This window comes from Hyla sarda, chromosome 7, assembly GCF_029499605.1.
Source record: "Hyla sarda isolate aHylSar1 chromosome 7, aHylSar1.hap1, whole genome shotgun sequence".
NCBI classification, from domain to species: Eukaryota; Metazoa; Chordata; class Amphibia; order Anura; family Hylidae; genus Hyla; species Hyla sarda.
This window is the reverse complement of record NC_079195.1, coordinates 7745097-7764799: the sequence shown is the minus strand read 5'-3', so window position 1 is coordinate 7764799 and position 19703 is coordinate 7745097. Positions and strand designations below refer to the sequence as shown.

General features: G+C 44.8%; 1 protein-coding gene across 3 annotated transcripts in view; it reads right to left on the bottom strand.

Annotated features, from left to right (window-relative positions):
* The window catches only part of RAB11FIP2 (RAB11 family interacting protein 2), a 148610-nt gene that overhangs the window by 28335 nt on the left and 100572 nt on the right, over positions 1–19703 (bottom strand). The window contains exon 1 of one of the 3 annotated variants that reach the window (XM_056533167.1): positions 18894–19696. The exons of 1 other annotated variant lie outside the window; for it this stretch is intronic. In XM_056533167.1, the coding sequence (XP_056389142.1) occupies positions 18894–19243 (350 nt within the window). In that variant the 5' untranslated portion in view covers positions 19244–19696. Of the gene's footprint in view, positions 1–16361; positions 16472–18893; positions 19697–19703 lie in introns of those variants that run through there. One more of the 3 variants, XM_056533169.1, reaches the window with a different exon arrangement.

The window sequence follows — 19703 nt, the reverse complement described above, 5'->3', positions numbered from 1 at the left end:
AGATATGAACCTGGTGTCTTCTTTACATTCTGACCTAGTCCTGTTCATACAGCTGAGGGCTTCTTATGTTGTATCGTTGTAGATATGAACCTGGTGTCTTCTTTACATTCTGACCTAGTCCTGCTCATACAGCAGAGGGCTTCTTACGATGTATCGTTGTAGATATGAACCCGGTGTCTTCTTTACATTCTGACTTGGTCCTGCTCATACAGCTGAGGGCTTCTTACGATGTATCGTTGTAGATATGAACCTGGTGTCTTATTTACATTCTCACCTAGTCCTGTTCATACAGCTGAGGGCTTCTTACGATGTATCGTTGTAGATATGAACCTGGTGTCTTATTTACGTTCTGACCTAGTCCTGTTCATACAGCTGAGGGCTTGTTACAATGTATCAGTGTAGATATGAACCTGCTGTCTTCTTTACATTCTAACCTAGTCCTGCTCATACAGCTGAGGGCTTCTTATGATGTATCGTAGATATGAACCTGGTGTCTTCTTTACATTCTGACCTAGTCCTGCTCATACAGCTGAGGGCTTCTTATGTTGTATCGTTGTAGATATGAACCCGGTGTCTTCTTTACATTCTGACTTGGTCCTGCTCATACAGCTGAGAGCTTGTTACAATGTATCAGTGTAGATATGAACCTGGTGTCTTCTTTACATTCTGACCTAGTCCTGCTCATACAGCTGAGGGCTTCTTACGATGTATCGTTGTAGATATAAACCTGGTGTCTTCTTTACATTCTGACTTGGTCCTGCTCATACAGCTGAGGGCTTCTTATGATGTATCGTTGTAGATATGGACCTGGTGTCTTCTTTACATTCTGACCTAGTCCTGCTCATACAGCTGAGGGCTTCTTATGATGTATCGTTGTAGATATGGACCTGGCGTCTTCTTTACATTCTGACCTAGTCCTGTTCATACAGCTGAGGGCTTCTTACGATGTATCGTTGTAGATATGAACCTGGTGTCTTCTTTACATTCTGACCTAGTCCTGTTCATACAGCTGAGGGCTTCTTATGTTGTATCGTTGTAGATATGAACCTGGTGTCTTCTTTACATTCTGACCTAGTCCTGTTCATACAGCTGAGGGCTTCTTACGATGTATCATTGTAGATATGAACCTGGTGTCTTCTTTACATTCTGACCTAGTCCTGTTCATACAGCTGAGGGCTTCTTATTATGCATTGTTGTAGATATGAACCCGGTATCTTCATTACATTTTCACCTAGTCCTGTTCATACAGCTGAGGGCTTCTTATGATGTATCGTTGTAGATATGAACCTGGTGTCTTCTTTACGTTCTGGCCTAGTCCTGCTCATACAGCTGAGGGCTTCTTACGATGTATCAGTGTAGATATGAACCTGGTGTCTTCTTTACGTTCTGGCCTAGTCCTGTTCGTACAGCTGAGGGCTTCTTACGATGTATCGTTGTAGATATGAACCTGGTGTCTTCTTTACATTCTGACCTAGTCCTACTCATACAGCTGAGGGCTTCTTACGATGTATCAGTGTAGATATGAACCTGGTGTCTTCTTTACATTCTCACCTAGTCCTACTCATACAGCTGAGGGCTTCTTACGATGTATCAGTGTAGATATGAACCTGGTGTCTTCTTTACGTTCTGGCCTAGTCCTGTTCATACAGCTGAGGGCTTCTTACGAAGTATCAGTGTAGATATGAACCTGGTGTCTTCTTTACATTCTGACCTAGTCCTGTTCATACAGCTGAGGGCTTCTTACGATGTATCGTTGTAGATATGAACCTGGTGTCTTCTTTACGTTCTGGCCTAGTCCTGCTCATACAGCTGAGGGCTTCTTATGATGTATCGTTGTAGATATGAACCTGGTGTCTTCTTTACATTCTCACCTAGTCCTACTCATACAGCTGAGGGCTTCTTACGATGTATCAGTGTAGATATGAACCTGGTGTCTTCTTTACGTTCTGGCCTAGTCCTGTTCATACAGCTGAGGGCTTCTTACGAAGTATCAGTGTAGATATGAACCTGGTGTCTTCTTTACGTTCTGGCCTAGTCCTGTTCATACAGCTGAGGGCTTCTTATGTTGTATCGTTGTAGATATGAACCTGGTGTCTTCTTTACGTTCTGGCCTAGTCCTGTTCATACAGCTGAGGGCTTCTTACGAAGTATCAGTGTAGATATGAACCTGGTGTCTTCTTTACGTTCTGGCCTAGTCCTGTTCATACAGCTGAGGGCTTCTTATGATGTATCAGTGTAGATATGAACCTGGTGTCTTCTTTACATTCTGACTTGGTCCTGTTCATACAGCTGAGGGCTTCTTATGATGTATCGTTGTAGATATGAACCTGGTGTCTTCTTTACATTCTGACCTAGTCCTGTTCATACAGCTGAGGGCTTCTTACGAAGTATCAGTGTAGATATGAACCTGGTGTCTTCTTTACGTTCTGGCCTAGTCCTGTTCATACAGCTGAGGGCTTCTTATGATGTATCAGTGTAGATATGAACCTGGTGTCTTCTTTACATTCTGACTTGGTTCTGTTCATACAGCTGAGGGCTTCTTACGATGTATCGTTGTAGATATGAACCTGGTGTCTTCTTTACATTCTAACCTAGTCCTGTTCATACAGCTGAGGGCTTCTTACGAAGTATCAGTGTAGATATGAACCTGGTGTCTTCTTTACGTTCTGGCCTAGTCCTGTTCATACAGCTGAGGGCTTCTTATGATGTATCAGTGTAGATATGAACCTGGTGTCTTCTTTACATTCTGACTTGGTCCTGTTCATACAGCTGAGGGCTTCTTATGATGTATCGTTGTAGATATGAACCTGGTGTCTTCTTTACATTCTAACCTAGTCCTGCTCATACAGCTGAGGGCTTCTTACGAAGTATCAGTGTAGATATGAACCTGGTGTCTTCTTTACATTCTGACCTAGTCCTGCTCATACAGCTGAGGGCTTCTTACGAAGTATCAGTGTAGATATGAACCTGGTGTCTTCTTTACATTCTGACCTAGTCCTGTTCATACAGCTGAGGGCTTCTTATGATGTATCGTTGTAGATATGAACCTGGTGTCTTCTTAACATTCTGACCTAGTCCTGCTCATACAGCTGAGGGCTTCTTATGATGCATTGTTGTAGATATGAACCTGGTGTCTTCTTTACATTCTGACCTAGTCCTGTTCATACAGCTGAGGGCTTGTTGCAATGTATCAGTGTAGGTATAAACCTGGTGTCTTCTTTACATTCTGACCGAGTCCTGCTCACCGTTTGGTACGATGTAGCAGTGTAGGTAAGAGCTTGGATTGCAGGACAGGAGAGATGTTTGCGCGGTTGCTGTGTTAAAGGGGTACTCCAATAGCCAGCGTTTGGGAGCAGGAGCAGGACTAGGTCAGAATCTACAGTTCCGAATGCTGTTTTTGTGCTGTGGTGGTCGGCCACGCCCTGCTTGTGACGTCACGGCCAAGCCCCTCAATGTAAGTCTATGGGAGGGGGCGTGGTGACTGTCATGCCCCCTCCCATAGACTTGCATTGAGAGGGTGTGGCAGTGACATCACGAGGGGCGTGGCCGACCGCCACAGCGCAAAAACAGCATTCGGAACGTTTAGTCCCGTACGCTGGCCATTGGAGTACCCATTTAAGCTCACAGAGGACCATTTATTTTTGTAACAAGACTTCAGCTGTGAAAAGTGCTACAATATTTCCAATGAGCAAGCAGAGATCCTAAAAATGATGAATCACAATGGGGGAGGGGGATTTATAAACCCATAAGCATCCCTGTAGGTCACAGGCGTTTCACATCTCCATCAGCCATGTTGGGATGAGGTGTGGTCATCTCTGCTCCTCCTTATATTTCTTATATTATAGGTAACATGGGTGACATTCCACTGCAAGATATCAGATTGGAAATGTCAGGGCGAAGTCCGGGTAGGACAATAGACACTGCCAAATGCTTCTGCCGTGTGTGCGGTGACACCCCATGTCAGGTATAGGATCACTATGAGGCATCAGAGAGATTCACATCTGAAACTGGAGGGTTCAGTCCTGATAACAACTCAACTAACCGGATGTGACAAGTCACTGGCGCCTAATTAAACTGCAGCGACAGAGATCTGGGTCAGGATAGCAGAGGTCTGTGCCAGCCCAGGAGATCAGCGGTTTACAGGGACAATCCTTTTCTATTCAGATAATGTAGAAGGTCCCTCATCTAAAAAAATAATCCATAACCATGACACCTCCCCTGATCTCTACTTCATCAGTAACATTGTAAGTTCCTGATCTCTACTTCATCAGTAACAATGTATCTTCCTGATCTCTACTTCATCAGTAACAATGTATCTTCCTGATCTCTACTCCCGTAGTAACAATGTATCTTCCAGATCTCTACTTCATCAGTAACAATGTATCTTCCAGATCTCTACTTCATCAGTAACAATGCATCTTCCTGATCTCTACTTCATCAGTAACAATGTATCTTCCAGATCTCTACTTCATCAGTAACAATGTATCTTCCTGATCTCTACTTCATCAGTAACAATGCATCTTCCTGATCTCTACTTCATCAGTAACAATGCATCTTCCTGATCTCTACTCCCATAGTAACAATGGGGGAGATTTATCAAAACCTGTGCAGAGGAAAAGTTGCCCAGTTGCCCATAGCAACCAATCAGATCGCTTCTTTCATTTTTCACAGGCCTTGTTAAAAATGAAAGAAGCGATCTGATTGGTTGCTATGGGCAACTGGGCAACTTTTCCTCTGCACAGGTTTTGATAAATCTCCCCCAATGTATCTTCCTGATCTCTACTTCATCAGTAACAATGCATCTTCCTGATCTCTACTCCCGTAGTAACAATGTATCTTCCTGATCTCTACTCCAGAAGTAACAATGTATCTTCCTGATCTCTACTCCAGAAGTAACAATGTATCTTCCTGATCTCTACTCCAGAAGTAACAATGTATCTTCCTGATCTCTACTCCAGAAGTAACAATGTATCTTCCTGATCTCTACTCCAGAAGTAACAATGTATCTTCCTGATCTCTACTTCAGCAGTAACAATGTATCTTCCTTATCTCTACTTCAGCAGTAACAATGCATCTTTCTGATCTCTACTTCAGCAGTAACAATGTATCTTCCTGATCTCTACTCCCGTAGTAACAATGTATCTTCCTGATCTCTACTCCAGAAGTAACAATGTATCTTCCTGATCTCTACTCCAGAAGTAACAATGTATCTTCCTGATCTCTACTCCAGAAGTAACAATGTATCTTCCTGATCTCTACTCCAGAAGTAACAATGTATCTTCCTGATCTCTACTCCAGAAGTAACAATGTATCTTCCTGATCTCTACTTCAGCAGTAACAATGTATCTTCCTTATCTCTACTTCAGCAGTAACAATGCATCTTTCTGATCTCTACTCTGCCAGCTACCATGTCACCTCTTAGGCCTCGATGGCCAATGTATCTTCCTGATCTCTACTACTGGAATAACAATGTATCTTCCTGATCTCTACTACTGGAATAACAATGTATCTTCCTGATCTCTACTCCAGCAGTAACAATGCATCTTTCTGATCTCTACTCCCATAGTAACAATGTGTCTTTCTGATCTCTACTGCAGGAGTAACAATGCATCTTTCTGATCTCTACTCCCATAGTAACAATGTGTCTTTCTGATCTCTACTGCAGGAGTAACAATGTATCTTCCTGATCTCTACTACTGGAATAACAATGTATCTTCCTGATCTCTACTACTGGAATAACAATGTATCTTCCTGATCTCTACTCCAGCAGTAACAATGCATCTTTCTGATCTCTACTCCCGTAGTAACAATGTATCTTTCTGATCTCTACTCCCGTAGTAACAATGCATCTTTCTGATCTCTACTACTGGAGTAACAATGCATCTTACTGATCTCTACTTCAACAGTAACAATGTATCTTCCTTATCTCTACTGCAGGAGTAACAATGCATCTTTCTGATCTCTACTCTGCCAGCTACCATGTCACCTCTTAGGCCTCGATGGCCAATGTATCTTCCTGATCTCTACTACTGGAATAACAATGTATCTTCCTGATCTCTACTACTGGAATAACAATGTATGTTCCTGATCTCTACTTCATCAGTAACAATGCATCTTCCTGATCTCTACTCCCGTAGTAACAATGTATCTTCCTGATCTCTACTACTGGAGTAATAATGTATCTTCCTGATCTCTACTTCATCAGTAACAATGTATCTTTCTGATCTCTACTCCCGTAGTAACAATGTATCTTCCTGATCTCTACTCCAGAAGTAACAATGCATCTTTCTGATCTCTACTACTGGAGTAACAATGCATCTTTCTGATCTCTACTCCCGTAGTAACAATGTATCTTTCTGATCTCTACTCCCGTAGTAACAATGCATCTTTCTGATCTCTACTACTGGAGTAACAATGCATCTTACTGATCTCTACTTCAACAGTAACAATGTATCTTCCTGAGCTCTACTCCCGTAGTAACAATGTATCTTTCTGATCTCTACTCCCATAGTAACAATGTATCTTTCTGATCTCTACTCCCATAGTAACAATGTATCTTCCTGATCTCTACTGCAGGAGTAACAATGCATCTTTCTGATCTCTACTCTACCAGCTACCATGTCACCTCTTAGGCCTAGACGGCCATTGTCTTGCCCTCACTTAAAGGGGCTGATAATTGGTGTACAATGAGGCTTAGTGTGTGGCCACATCAGAGTACAGATCACACAATGCCGGGCGCTGCTCCCCATTATCCCTCTGCAGAACAAATTGAGGGTTAAATTCCAACCCATTGTAATGGAAAATAAACAGCATGTAAGAGGCGGCAATGGCCGACAGAACAGAACTCTCCTTTCAGGAACACAAGTGACTCTTCCGCCTGCTCTTTGTAGTGCTGAGAATACAGCTGCGCTGCAGAGAGGAATCTATTAAATATATTGAAGTCGGGAATCATTACCCATAAAAACACTTCATCAAAATAGCTGGAGAGCCCTCAACCCCTCCCCCTCCCCGTCCTGAGAACCATTCACGTTTCATCAGCTTAGTCCAAGAAAGAAAGGCGTAAATCCAGGCATTATACCATTATGTGGGGACGGGGGAAGGAGGACCAGGGCACAGCCGCGTCTGGGATGAAGGTATGAGGACACATGCCCGGAAATAAAAGCTCATACAGGGAGTACGATTGTCCCTCAACAAATGCAGAAAAATATACGAGGAGAATGACACAAAAAGTGCACAAGGATGCGGCACGAGCGTTCACGAACGGGACCAAAACATTTCTTATTTATACACCAAACACACCTAAAGCTTTGTCTGTAATTCTTATGTTACATCAGGTCTTATCCTTCAGTCTTCTCCAGGGCTGCACTCACTTTTCTTCTGTTACATCATGTCTTATCCTCCAGTGCGGCACTCACTATTCTTCTGTTACAACATGTCATATATTACGTAACCTCCAGAGCTGCACTCATTATTCTGCTATTACATCATATCTTATCCTCCAGTCACCTACAGAGCTGCACTTCTGTTACATCATGTCTTATTATTCAGTCACCTCCAAAGCTGCATGCACTATCCTGCAGTTACATCATCTTATCCTCCCTCCAGAGCTGCACTCACTGTTCTGCAGTTACATCATGTCTTACTCTCCAGCTACCTTCAGCGCTGCACTCAGTATTCTGCAGTTAGACCATGTCTTATCCTTCAGTTACCTCCAGAGCTGCACTCACTATTCTGCTGTTACATCAAGTCTAAAAACTTAACAGACAATGAATATCTCACCATAGCTAAAACAAAATCTGAAAATTACACCAATATACAGAAACATAGAATAATTAATCAATATTAACAAATAAAAATTAACAATAATTTTATAAATCCAACTTACACCGAACTTTGGCCGTTGCCGCCAACTCAGTCCAGCAATTATACTACTAACCAATAACTATTACACTATTCTAAACTATAATCACTTGAAATGAAACATATCAATCATGGCATATTAACTTAAATTACATAGCCATCAATGGCTGGAATAAAGAGTAAAGAGAAGCCACTCCAGGCTATGAAAAGAAATTAGCTTCCAAAAATGGTAAAAAGAAAATTTTAATTTTTATTATTATTTTATAATAACCTAACTCAATATATTAACATTTACTTTACACACCTTAACCACATGAAGACACAGCAAATGTCTTCTAAGAGCCATTACTCTTTCAATTTTCTATCAAGAGAACCATAAGAGGGTTTGCTTTTTGTAGGACTGACTGTGCTGCCATTCCTGAAAGAAACCATTGGAGCCGTCTCTTTCTAGAGATTTGAGTTATACATTTTTTAAAGGAAATCTGTCAGCAGTATCACCTGCACTAAAGCTGTCACACAGGCTGGTAGTGCGGGTGATGCTGATCAAAACGATACTCACGGCGTCCAGATTCGCCCAGCCGTTCCGCCGCAATTTGCCTTTTTCTTTTTATGCAAATGAGGGCCTTGGGGCATGGGCGGAGCTCCAAACCGAGCTAGGGGCATGCCGACGTCATCTTCACCGGGCAGGCACTCCGCCCCGGCTCATATATATTCATAACCCCCCTCCCTGCTCTTGCGCCTCGTGTTAGTGTACGGCGCATGTGTCGCTTCCCTCCCTGCTCTTGCGCCCCATGTTAGTCTACGGTGCATGTGCCGTACACTATCAAGGGACGCAAGAGCAGGGAGGGGGGTTATGGATATTGATAAGCTGGGTGGAGCGCCTGCCCGGCGAAGAGGATGTCAGCGTGCCCCTAGCTCAGTTCGGAGCTCCGCCCATGCCCCAAGGCCTTAATTTGCATAAAAAGAAAAAGGCGATTGCGACAGAAAGGCTGGGTGAATCTGGACGCCGTGAGTATTGTTTTGATCAGCATCACCCGCACTACCAGCCTGTGTGACAGCTTTAGTGTGGGTGATACTGCTGACAGATTTCCTTTAAAAATGCGTTCGGCAAAAATAAAAAAAATAAAAAAATCATGAGGTTAACATAGATAAACCCCTAGTCTCCTTGTGCTGTACATAACCTCTCTCTTGACTCAGTTCTACAATAACAGGATGAAGAACAGGCTTTAGATCCTTGTCCAGTAAGTTTCCCGCAAGATACAAATGCATCCCAGGTAGATGGACAAAGGGAACAGATTTGACCTGGCTGAATGTAATTTAATCTACAATCTTGCAAAGTCTTGGGGCCCTGGAAAGATGCCCAGCAATAAAAATCAGGATGTCCCCCTCCCAGTTACTTTTCTAGGATGATCTTGGACCCAGATGCCTCTGAGTAGCTCTCCACCTTCGACATCACCATACCTGCCTCCTCTCACAAAAACACAAATATGGCGACATCAGCGGGCACTACCACTCTCAAGATGGCTTCCGGCTCTGCCAGGCTCATCCCAACTCCCACCAGTAGCCCCGAATCAACCCTCCTACAGAATGGGTCAACTACAAACACATACAACAATGGTCTGAAAGGACAGACTGGGTACGCTCCAGAGCCAACCACAAAAGAGCTGCCAGATAAACCATTCACCAGTGGGGAACTACCTCAGTATACAAGGTCTTCTACCAATCTACAAAACTCCCTGGCAGGCCTTATCTCAGAAAGACAGACTAAAAGGTACTCATGGATCACCCAATAAATGTTTTTTGCCTAATTCAATGACAGCATGTACCCCTTTCAAAGACCAACACTTATTGGAGTGTCCACCAAAGATCACCTGCCAATTTGTAAAGAAAAAGGGCCTAATCCTATGATCAGGCACTTTACTCATTTCCAACTCAGCCCGTTTGCATTCAACAAGTGTGATAAAAAAGACTGCCACTCCACTATAAGGCTCAGCCTCAAGACACCAGGTGAAGGCCCAAGCTTCCACTTTCTCATCCTTTACCAGAGTCAACCTGGTCTCTTGCAAAACAGAAAGTGTCGGCTCAACACGGCCAAAAATATCAAAGTCTCCAAATCTAGCCGTCTAAATGTTGATGGATGCCAGCAACAATGGGACTACCATCCTGAGTGATAGAGTTGGATGGCCTTATCTCTTTACTTTTTCACTTTCTTCTTACTGCCCTCCCCATCAGAGGAGGACCCATTAGAATTTTCCTTAACCCTTTTTAAGGATGCAGACATTTCCATCCTTGAATCCTCATCTCTATACCCAGGAGCCACCCACCTTCTCAAGGAAACAGCCATATGAGGCACTTCAGCACCCCATGGAAGTTCCTCTCAACACCAGGCCCTCAACATTCCCCTCCGAGGAAGAGGGCCCAGTACCTATTGGATAAAACAATTAGAGGGGGTTCAGTCAAGTCTTCCTTAGATATCTGGCCCTCAACACCGGAGGAAGAATTTGGAAGCCATAGATCTCCCTGAGACCCTGCCTCTTTTTGCCACACATTCATCCTTCTGTCCTTAACCACCATCCTCATTCCAAGCTTTTGTATTTGGAAGAACTTGAGGATATGGCCTTCTTGGCATCTTCCTTATGAAGTCTCCTCATCTAACTCTGCAGCCTCAGTTGTTCTTTTCAAGCCAGCAGCAGGACCTCAGACTACACCGAGGCCTTCCACCCGGCTGACTGAGTGCTGGCTGGTAGCTTTCTTTCCCTACCCTTTATGGCCTTGACTAGGAGGTGGAAGCCTGGGGATCCATGCTTGATGCTCCCCCAAGAACCTGCCACCTTCCTGAAGCATATGAAAAACTCCTTTCTTCTGGAAGTATGAGGATCTCAGGAGCACACACAGACACAACTATTGACCATATCCGACTACACTCCAGAGCAGTACTCACTATTCTGCTATTACATCAAGTTTTATCCTTCAGTAACAATTCTGCTCTCACATTATGTCTAAGGCTATGTGCACATCATTGTAGGTCCTTCTACATTAAAAGGATTCTATTGAGTCCACTGGAAAAATGACCCTTAGTTCACAAATACTGTAGTTTAAAGTGTAACTCCAGTACTCGTCTCCAACCTGTTCTGCAAAAATCAGTTGCCGTTTACAAAATAGGGCTCATGCACAGAACTCGCTGGGAGTTGTACTGTTGCTGTGTAGTATAGCCCCAATTGTTATGGCAGCAAAATCTGGTGCAGGGTTGTAATTTGGCATGCCAATACATGCCAACCGAAAACAAAATAAATATTGTTGGGCTATAGCTTTTTCTAAAGCCCACAAAATGGCTACAAATATGGACAAAATGTGTTAAAATAGGCCAAACAGCAAAAAAAAGGCTGAAAATACGTATGACATTTTCAGCCATTTTTTGGTTTGAATGAATGTTGTGTGCCCATAGCCTTAAGCTGCAGTTCTGGACGTACAGTGGGACAAAAAAAGTATTTAGTCAGCCACCAATTGTGCAAGTTCTCCCACTTAAAAAGATAAGAGGCTGTAATTTTGATCATAGGTTATAACCTCAACTATGAGAGACAGTATGAGAATTTTTTTTTATAAAATCACATTTTTGCACTTTAATTTTTTTCTTCCTCATCTTCTAAAAACCATAATGCGTTCAATTTTGCACATACAGACCCATATAAGGGCTTGTTTTTTGGGTCACCAATTGTACTGTCACGATTCGGCTGGCAGGAGGTGGATCCTCTGTGCCAGAGAGGGATTGGCTTGGACCGTGCTAGTGGACCGGTTCTAAGCTGCTACTGGTTTTCACCAGAGCCCGCCGCAAAGCGGGATGGTCTTGCAGCGGCGGTAGCAACCAGGTCGTATCCACTAGCAACGGCTCAACCTCTCTGACTGCTGAAGATAGGCGCGGTACAAGGGAGTAGACAAGAGCAAGGTCGGACGTAGCAGAAGGTCGGGGCAGGCAGCAAGGATCGTAGTCAGGGGCAACGGCAGGAGGTCTGGAACACAGGCTAGGAACACACTGGGAAACGCTTTCACTGGCACGATGGCAACAAGATCCGGCGAGGGAGTGCAGGGGAAGTGAGGTATACATAGGGAGTGCACAGGTGAACACACTAATTAGAACCACTGCGCCAATCAGTGGCGCAGTGGCCCTTTAAATCGCAGAGACCCGGCGCGCGCGCGCCCTAGGGAGCGGGGCCGCGCGCGCCGGGACAGGACCGACGGAGAGCGAGTCAGGTACGGGAGCCGGGGTGCGCATCGCGAGCGGGCGCCACCCGCATCGCGAATCGCATCCCGGCTGGAGGCGGTATCGCAGCGCACCCGGTCAGTGGATCTGACCGGGGCGCTGCAGTAGCGAGGATGTGGCGAGCGCTCCGGGGAGGAGCGGGGACCCGGAGCGCTCGGCGTAACATGTACTTTGTAATTACATCACTTATTTTATAACATAATCTGCGGCGAAACAAAAAATAATAATTTGTGGGGTGAAATAAAAGAAAAAGCCGCCATTTTGCTAATTTTTAGGGCTTCCGTTTCTGCGCAGTGCACTTTTTGGTAAAATGACACATCTTTATTCTGTAGGTCCATACAGTTACAGGGATACCCAATTGATGTAGGTTTTATTTATTTAGCTACTTAAAACAATTATAACTACATGCATCAAAATTTGTATGTTTAAAATTGTCATCTTCTGACCCCTATAACTTTTTTATTTTTCCACATACGGGGCTATATGAGTGCTTATTTTTTGTGCTGTGATCTGTAGTTTTCATTCCTACCATTTTGTTTTGATGGGACTTTTTGATCGCTTTTATTAATATTTTTATGGTATATAAAGTTACCTAAATTCACAATTTTGGTCACTTTATACGTGTACGCCATCGACCGTGCGGTTTAGCTAACTGGCAGTACCACATATGATTATTATTATTTTTTTTTATTACATTATTTCATTAAAAAAATAGGAAAGGGGGGGGGATTTAAAATTTTTATTGGGAAGGGGAGCTTATTCACGTCTATTCTCTTATTTTGTTTTTTAGCCCCCTTAGGAGGCTATACCATGCAATCTTTTGATTACATACATTGTTCGATGCTATGCCATTGATCAATGTTACTGGCTGAGCAGGCATAGAGCAGTAGATCGTCGATCAGACGAGGAGGAGTAATCTGATCGGGACATTGCGATTCTGTCGCTATAGTCCCGATCAGCTCCGCTGAGCTGCCGGGATAGTTTCACTTTCAGTTTAGACGTCGCGATCAACTTTGATCATGGACTCTAAAGAGTTAATGCCGGGCATCCGCACGATCGGCGATGCCCGGCATTAGCTGTGGGTCTTGGCTGCCGGTAGAAACCAGGACTCACAGGGTTTAACCCGTTCTCCGCTCGTGAGAATGGTTTAAACCCCGTTAACGGGAACAGGGCATACAGGTACGCCCTGAGTCCTTAAGAACTCGTAATGGGGGCGTACCTGTACGCCCCGTGTCCTTAAGGGGTAAAAGAGTTTATTTGCAAATTATGGTGGAAAATAAGTATTTGGTCACCTACAAACAAGCAAGATTTCTGGCTCTTACAGACCTCTAACTTCTTCTTTAAGAGTCTCCTCTGTCCTCCACTCATTACCTGTATTAATGGCTCCTGTTTGAACTTGTTATCAGTATAAAAGACACCTGTCCACAACCTCAAACAGTCCCACTCCAAACTCCACTATGGCCAAGACCAAAGAGCTGTAGAAGGACACCAGAAACAAAAATTGTAGCCCTGCACCAGGCTGGGAAGACTGAATCTGCAACAGGCAAGCAGCTTGGTGTGAAGAAATCAACTGTGGGAGCAATTAGAAAATGGAAGACATACAAGACCACTGATAATCTCCCTCGATCTGGGGCTCCACGCAAGATCTCACCCCGTGGTATCAAAATTATCACAAGAAGGGTGAGCAAAAATCCCAGAACCACACGGACCTAGTGAATGACCTGCAGAGAGCTGGGACCAAAGAAACACAGGCTACCATCAGTAACACTATGCCACCAGGGACTCAAATCATGCAGTGGCAGATGTGTCCCCCTGCTTAAGCCAGTACATGCCCGGGCCCCTCTGAAGTTTGCTAGAGAGCATTTGGATGATCTACAAGAGGATTGGGAGAATGTCATATTGTCAGATGAAACCAAAGTAGAACTTTTTGGTAAAAACTCAACCTGTTGTGTTTGGAGGAGAAAGTATTCTGAGTTGCATCCAAAGAACACCATACCTACTGTGAAGCATGGGGGTGGAAACATCATGCTTTGGGGCTGTTTTTCTGCTAAGGGACCAGGACAACTGATCCATGTAAAGGAAAGAATGAATGGGGCCGTGTATCTTGATATTTTTAGTGAAAACCTCCTTCCATCAGCAAGGGCATTGAAGATGAAACATGGCTGGGTCTTTCAGCATGACAATGATCCCAAACACACCGCCCGGGCAACAAAGGAGTGGCTTCGTAAAAAGCATTTCAAGGTCCTGGAGTGGTCTAGCCAGTCTCCAGATCACAACCCCATAGAAAACCTTTGGAGGGAGTTGAAATTCTGTGTTGCCCAGTGACAGCCCCAAAAGATCACTGCTCTAGAGGAGATCTGCATGGAGGAATGGGCCAAAATATCAGCAACAGTGTGTGAAAACCTTGTGAAGACTTACAGAAAACTTTTGACCTCTGTTATTGCCAACAAAGGGGATATAACAAAGTATTGAGATGAACTTTTGTTATTGACCAAATATTTATTTTCCACCATAATTTGCAAATAAGTTCTTTGAAAATCAGACAATTTGATTTTATGGATTTTTTTTCTCATTCTGTCTCTCATAGTTGAGGTTATAACCTATGATGGAAATTACAGCCTCTCTCATCTTTATAAGTGGGAGAACTTGCACAATTGGTGGCTGACTAAATACTTTTTTGCCCCACTGTAACTGGAGTAGAATGCCTCAGCTCCTGCTGTGATGCTTTGTACATGATGTAGTTTTGGGGCTCTTTCAGCCATGGACTAGGCTGCAGCATGAGCCGGGATTATACAGGAGATCCTCTGGAGGACAACCACTGCAGGGTTTCTGGCACTGACTCCTGGGTAACCATGCTCGGTTGTCACATATCAGCTGCGGCCTAGGAGAGGGCATGGGGGAAATCTGCCTAACATCCTAAAAAAAGCGGGGCAGCAGCCACACCAAAAAAGTTAATTATTGTACAGCGTGCCCATTTCACACCATTTTTAAGCTCTTGATCTGTCATTGTGTGTAAACTCACACAGTTAAGGGTTTGTTACAGTGTATAAGAAGTCAGTCTAGAAGACCTGGACTGACTCCAGACACATACACTGTAACAGCACAAGAGACTTAAAAGGGGTACTCCGACCCTTAGACATCTTATTCCCTATCCAAAGGTTAGGGGATAAGATGTCTAATTGCGGGGGTCCCGCCACTAGGGACCCCCACAATCTCACTACTGCACCCGGCGTTCGTTTAGAGCGTCGGGTGCAGCTCTGGAGGCTTATGATGTCACGGTCATGCCCCCTCAATGCAAGTCTATGGGAGGGGGCGTGACGGTACTTGCTTTGAGGGGGCGTGGCTGTGACATTGCGAGCGGGGCGTGACCGTGACATTTCAAGCCTCCACCTGGCATCGCCAGTCATCCGGTACGGATCGGGGATAAAATGTCTAGGGGCGGAGTAGCCCTTTAATCATTGTACAACGTGTCCATTTTGCACCATTTTTAAAGGGGTATTCCAGGCAAAAACTTTTTTTTTTATATATCAACTGGCTCCAGAAAGTTAAACAGATTTGTAAATTACTTCTATTAAAAAATCTTAATCCTTCCAATAGTTATTAGCTTCTGAAGTTTTCTGTCTAACTGCTCAATGATGATGTCACGTCCCGGGAGCTGTACATGATGGGAGAATATCCCCATAGGAGCTGCACAGCTCCCGGGACGTGAGTCATCAGAGAGCAGTTAGACAGAAAACAGCAACTCAACTTCAGAAGCTAATAACTATTGGAAGGATTAAGATTTTTTAATAGAAGTAATTTACAAATCTGTTTGACTTTCCGGAGCCAGTTGATATATAAAAAAAAGTTTTGGCCTGGAATACCCCTTTAAGCTCTTGATCTGTCAGTGTGAGTGTAAACTCACACAGCTGAGGGTTTGTTACAGCGTATCAGTCTAGACGACCTGGACTGACTCCGGACACTTACTTTGTAACAGTACTAGAGATTTAAGCTGCGGTGTTCAGAGACAAATGACTACACTGATACATTATAACAAACCCTCAACTGTAAGAAGTAGTAGTTTTTCACATGTTTTTTTTTTTTTTTTAACCTCTGGATGTAAAATGTGAATATTTCTATTCACTGACAGCAAGCTGAGATATTGACAATGGCGAGGAATTAAAATACAGCAGAAACGCTATATTCTGATAAGTGTACAGCATCCTGGAGGAGTCCATCAGTCGGAGCGAGCCCCTGTACTGACCGGTATGTCGCTGGCTTCCAGAGGTGACCCCTCCATGTTGTATCTGCACCTGCTCCACGATGACACCCCCAGGTGGGGGATGGCATTGCCCCCGACCTACTGACTGTAACCTGCACATACACAATACACAAATTAGATCACAGACAGTATGTGAGAAATCTGACAGAGGCAGAAGGACTGGAATTTAAAGGGGCACTCCAGAGGAAACCTTTTTTATTGATTTTTTTTTTTTTTTTTTAAATCAACTGATGCCAGAAAGTTAAACAGATTTGTAAATTACTTCTATTAAAAAATCTTATTCCTTCCAGTACTTATTAGCGGCTGTATACTACAGAGAAAATTCTTTTTTTTTTTAATTTCTTTTCTGTCACAACCACAGTGCTCTCTGCTGACACCTAAAATGGACAGAGGTGTCAGCAGAGAGCACTGTGGTCATGACAGAAAAGAAATCCCAAAAGATAAGAATGTCCTTTGTAGTATACAGCTGCTAATAAGTACTGGAAGGATTAAGAATTCTTTATAGAAGTAATTTACAAATCTGCTTAACTTTCTGGCATCAGTTGATTTAAAAAAAAAAAATTTCACCGGAGGGGTATTCCGACAGAAGTTAAAAATGTAAAAAATGCTGCAATAGCATTGCTTACTGTCTACCCCAGTTCTAAAACCACCAATAATCCATTTGGTTTGGGGGTTTCAATCTTGTACTTCCTGGTTGAACAGTAGTTCAGCACTACAATTCCCAGAATGCACTGCTTTCCCTCAGCTCTTCATTACAGTCCTCCCAGCCAGAGCTCCTGCAGAACATCTCATTTCACAGCAGACTATTGCACAGTGAGGTTGCAGTGTCAGAGGCTAGAGCAGTGTTTCCCAACAAGGGTGCCCCCAGGTGTTGCAAAACTACAACTCCTAGGATGCCTGGACAGCCAACGGCTTTCCAGGCATGCTGGGAGTTGTAGTTTTGCAATATCTGGAGGCACCCTGGTTGGGAAACACTGGGCTAGAGCTCAGAGAAAAGATCCAGCCAAGCCTCCTGAGACAGTAGAGCATGATCGAGGAGAGGAAGGATTCGGGAGCTGCTGAGACAACACCACAATGAAAGGACTACACAACTCCTATAGGAATAGGAGGAAATCACACTGAATAACTGTGTTACCAAGAAAGATATGAGAAAGCAGTGTTTATTTACATCTGGTCACAGAATGGGGACAGAACGCGTTTCGGCATAGCAGGTCAGCTGTCAGCTGATGAAGGCCTTCTGTGCCAAAACCCGACCTGTCTGTACCTATTCTGTGACCAGATGTGAATAGAAACCACTTTCTTACACCATTCTTGGTGAGTGCTGGGATCTTCTGTATACTGTATTTTTGGCTTTTATACAACCAGGTGCAAAACCATTGCAGTTAAACTGACACTTCTTTCATATCCCTATGGTTATAGTCATAGGTTAAAGTGAGGATGGTGATCAGGCAGAGTTGTCACTTGCCCATAAAATAACAAAGGCCTAGCTTTGTACAGTGTGTGGCTGGCAGGGTAGTCACCTGTGCCCTGGGAGATAAGCGGCATTAGAGGAGTCTGCAGCCATCACTGTAGCTTCATATGTCTATAATCACATGACAAAGGGGGTTGGGCACAGAGTTGTGTACAGTGAGTGGCTGGCAGGGTAGTCACCTGTGCCCTGGGAGATAAGCGGCATTAGAGGAGTCTGTAGCCATCACTGTAGTTCCATATGGCTATAATCACATGACAGGGGGGTTGGGCACAGAGTTGTGTACAGTGAGTGGCTGGCAGGGTAGTCACCTGTTCCCTGGGAGATAAGCGGCATCAGAGGAGTCTGCAGCCATCACTGGCTTATAATCACATGACAGGCTATAATCACATGACAGAGGGGGTTGGGCACAGAGTTGTGTACAGTGAGTGGCTGGCAGGGTAGTCACCTGTTCCCTGGGAGATAAGCGGCATCAGAGGAGTCTGCAGCCATCACTGTAGTTCCATATGGCTATAATCACATGACAGGGGGGGTTGGGCACAGAGTTGTGTACAGTGAGTGGCTGGCAGGGTAGTCACCTGTTCCCTGGGAGATAAGCGGCATCAGAGGAGTCTGCAGCCATCACTGTAGTTCCATATGGCTATAATCACATGACAGGGGGGGTTGGGCACAGAGTTGTGTACAGTGAGTGGCTGGCAGGGTAGTCACCTTTTCCCTGGGAGATAAGCGGGATCAGAGGAGTCTGCAGCCATCACTGTAGTTCCATATGGCTATAATCACATGACAGTGGGGGTTGGGCACAGAGTTGTGTACAGTGAGTGGCTGGCAGGGTAGTCACCTGCTGAGCAGCACAGGGCCTGACTTCAGAGTTCATGACAATGGGCAGTGACTAGTGACCGAGTCAGGAATGCGGCCGCTGCGGAGGGACATTCAGTTCTTGTGGAGCAGGTTTTTCTGCATTCCTGAGCTCTTTATGCCACACATAACCCAGCCAGGCAGCCCCTGTGCCCTCCTCCCATCTGACATACGCACACATTGGGACTTACTCTGTCTTACGCCGCTCCTTATTCTCGAAGATACTGTTAAGGTTAATGGAAACTTGTCCCAGGAACTTGTCAAGGCCGACCAGAGAGCGGTGCATGGCGGTCAGCAGCAGCTGGTACTGCTCGAGGCCGTCCTGGACCATATGGCCCGGCAGTTCGAAGGACGCCTCTTCTTTCCAGACGGGGCTGAGGCTTTTCTCCACCACCGAGGTGGAGTACTTCTCCTTGCCCAGCTGGATGATGGTGTAGGTGTCGTTGGTGCCATGCTTGCCTTTTGGGTGGAGGTCTCGGGCCTGTAATACTGTGACCTGGACATGGGTGGGATGCCACTTCTGTGCTGCCTCTTCCAACATGGCTGTGTCTATTGTGATCCTGGTCCTGAGGAGATGACGTAAAGCGCCCCCAGCTCACCTCGATGTGTGCAGGAGCATCTCTCGCTGACCATCGCTACACCCTTGGGGGTCTCGGCATCCTCCTCCTCCTCTTGTCAGGGCCTGCATTGATCCAGCACTGCAGTGTTGTCAGCATCCAGCCGCTGCCTCCACACACAATAGGGCTGCAGGGAGAGCAGGTTCTTGACTGAGCCTGGCAGCAGCAAGAGTCTCCTCCTGCCAGTAGCCGTCCTGACACATTGTCCCGCAATCAATCACTGGGACCAGCAGCCATGATGCTAAGGTGACTCCTGAGCAAAGCTCTGCATCCCACTTCCTGCTTCTCCAGTCACAACATAAGAGGTCGGGCACCATTGGCTTCTCCCAATCCTGAGCACCGCACTGTCATTGGCCGCCCCCCAAACCGAGCTGACTGTCTCCT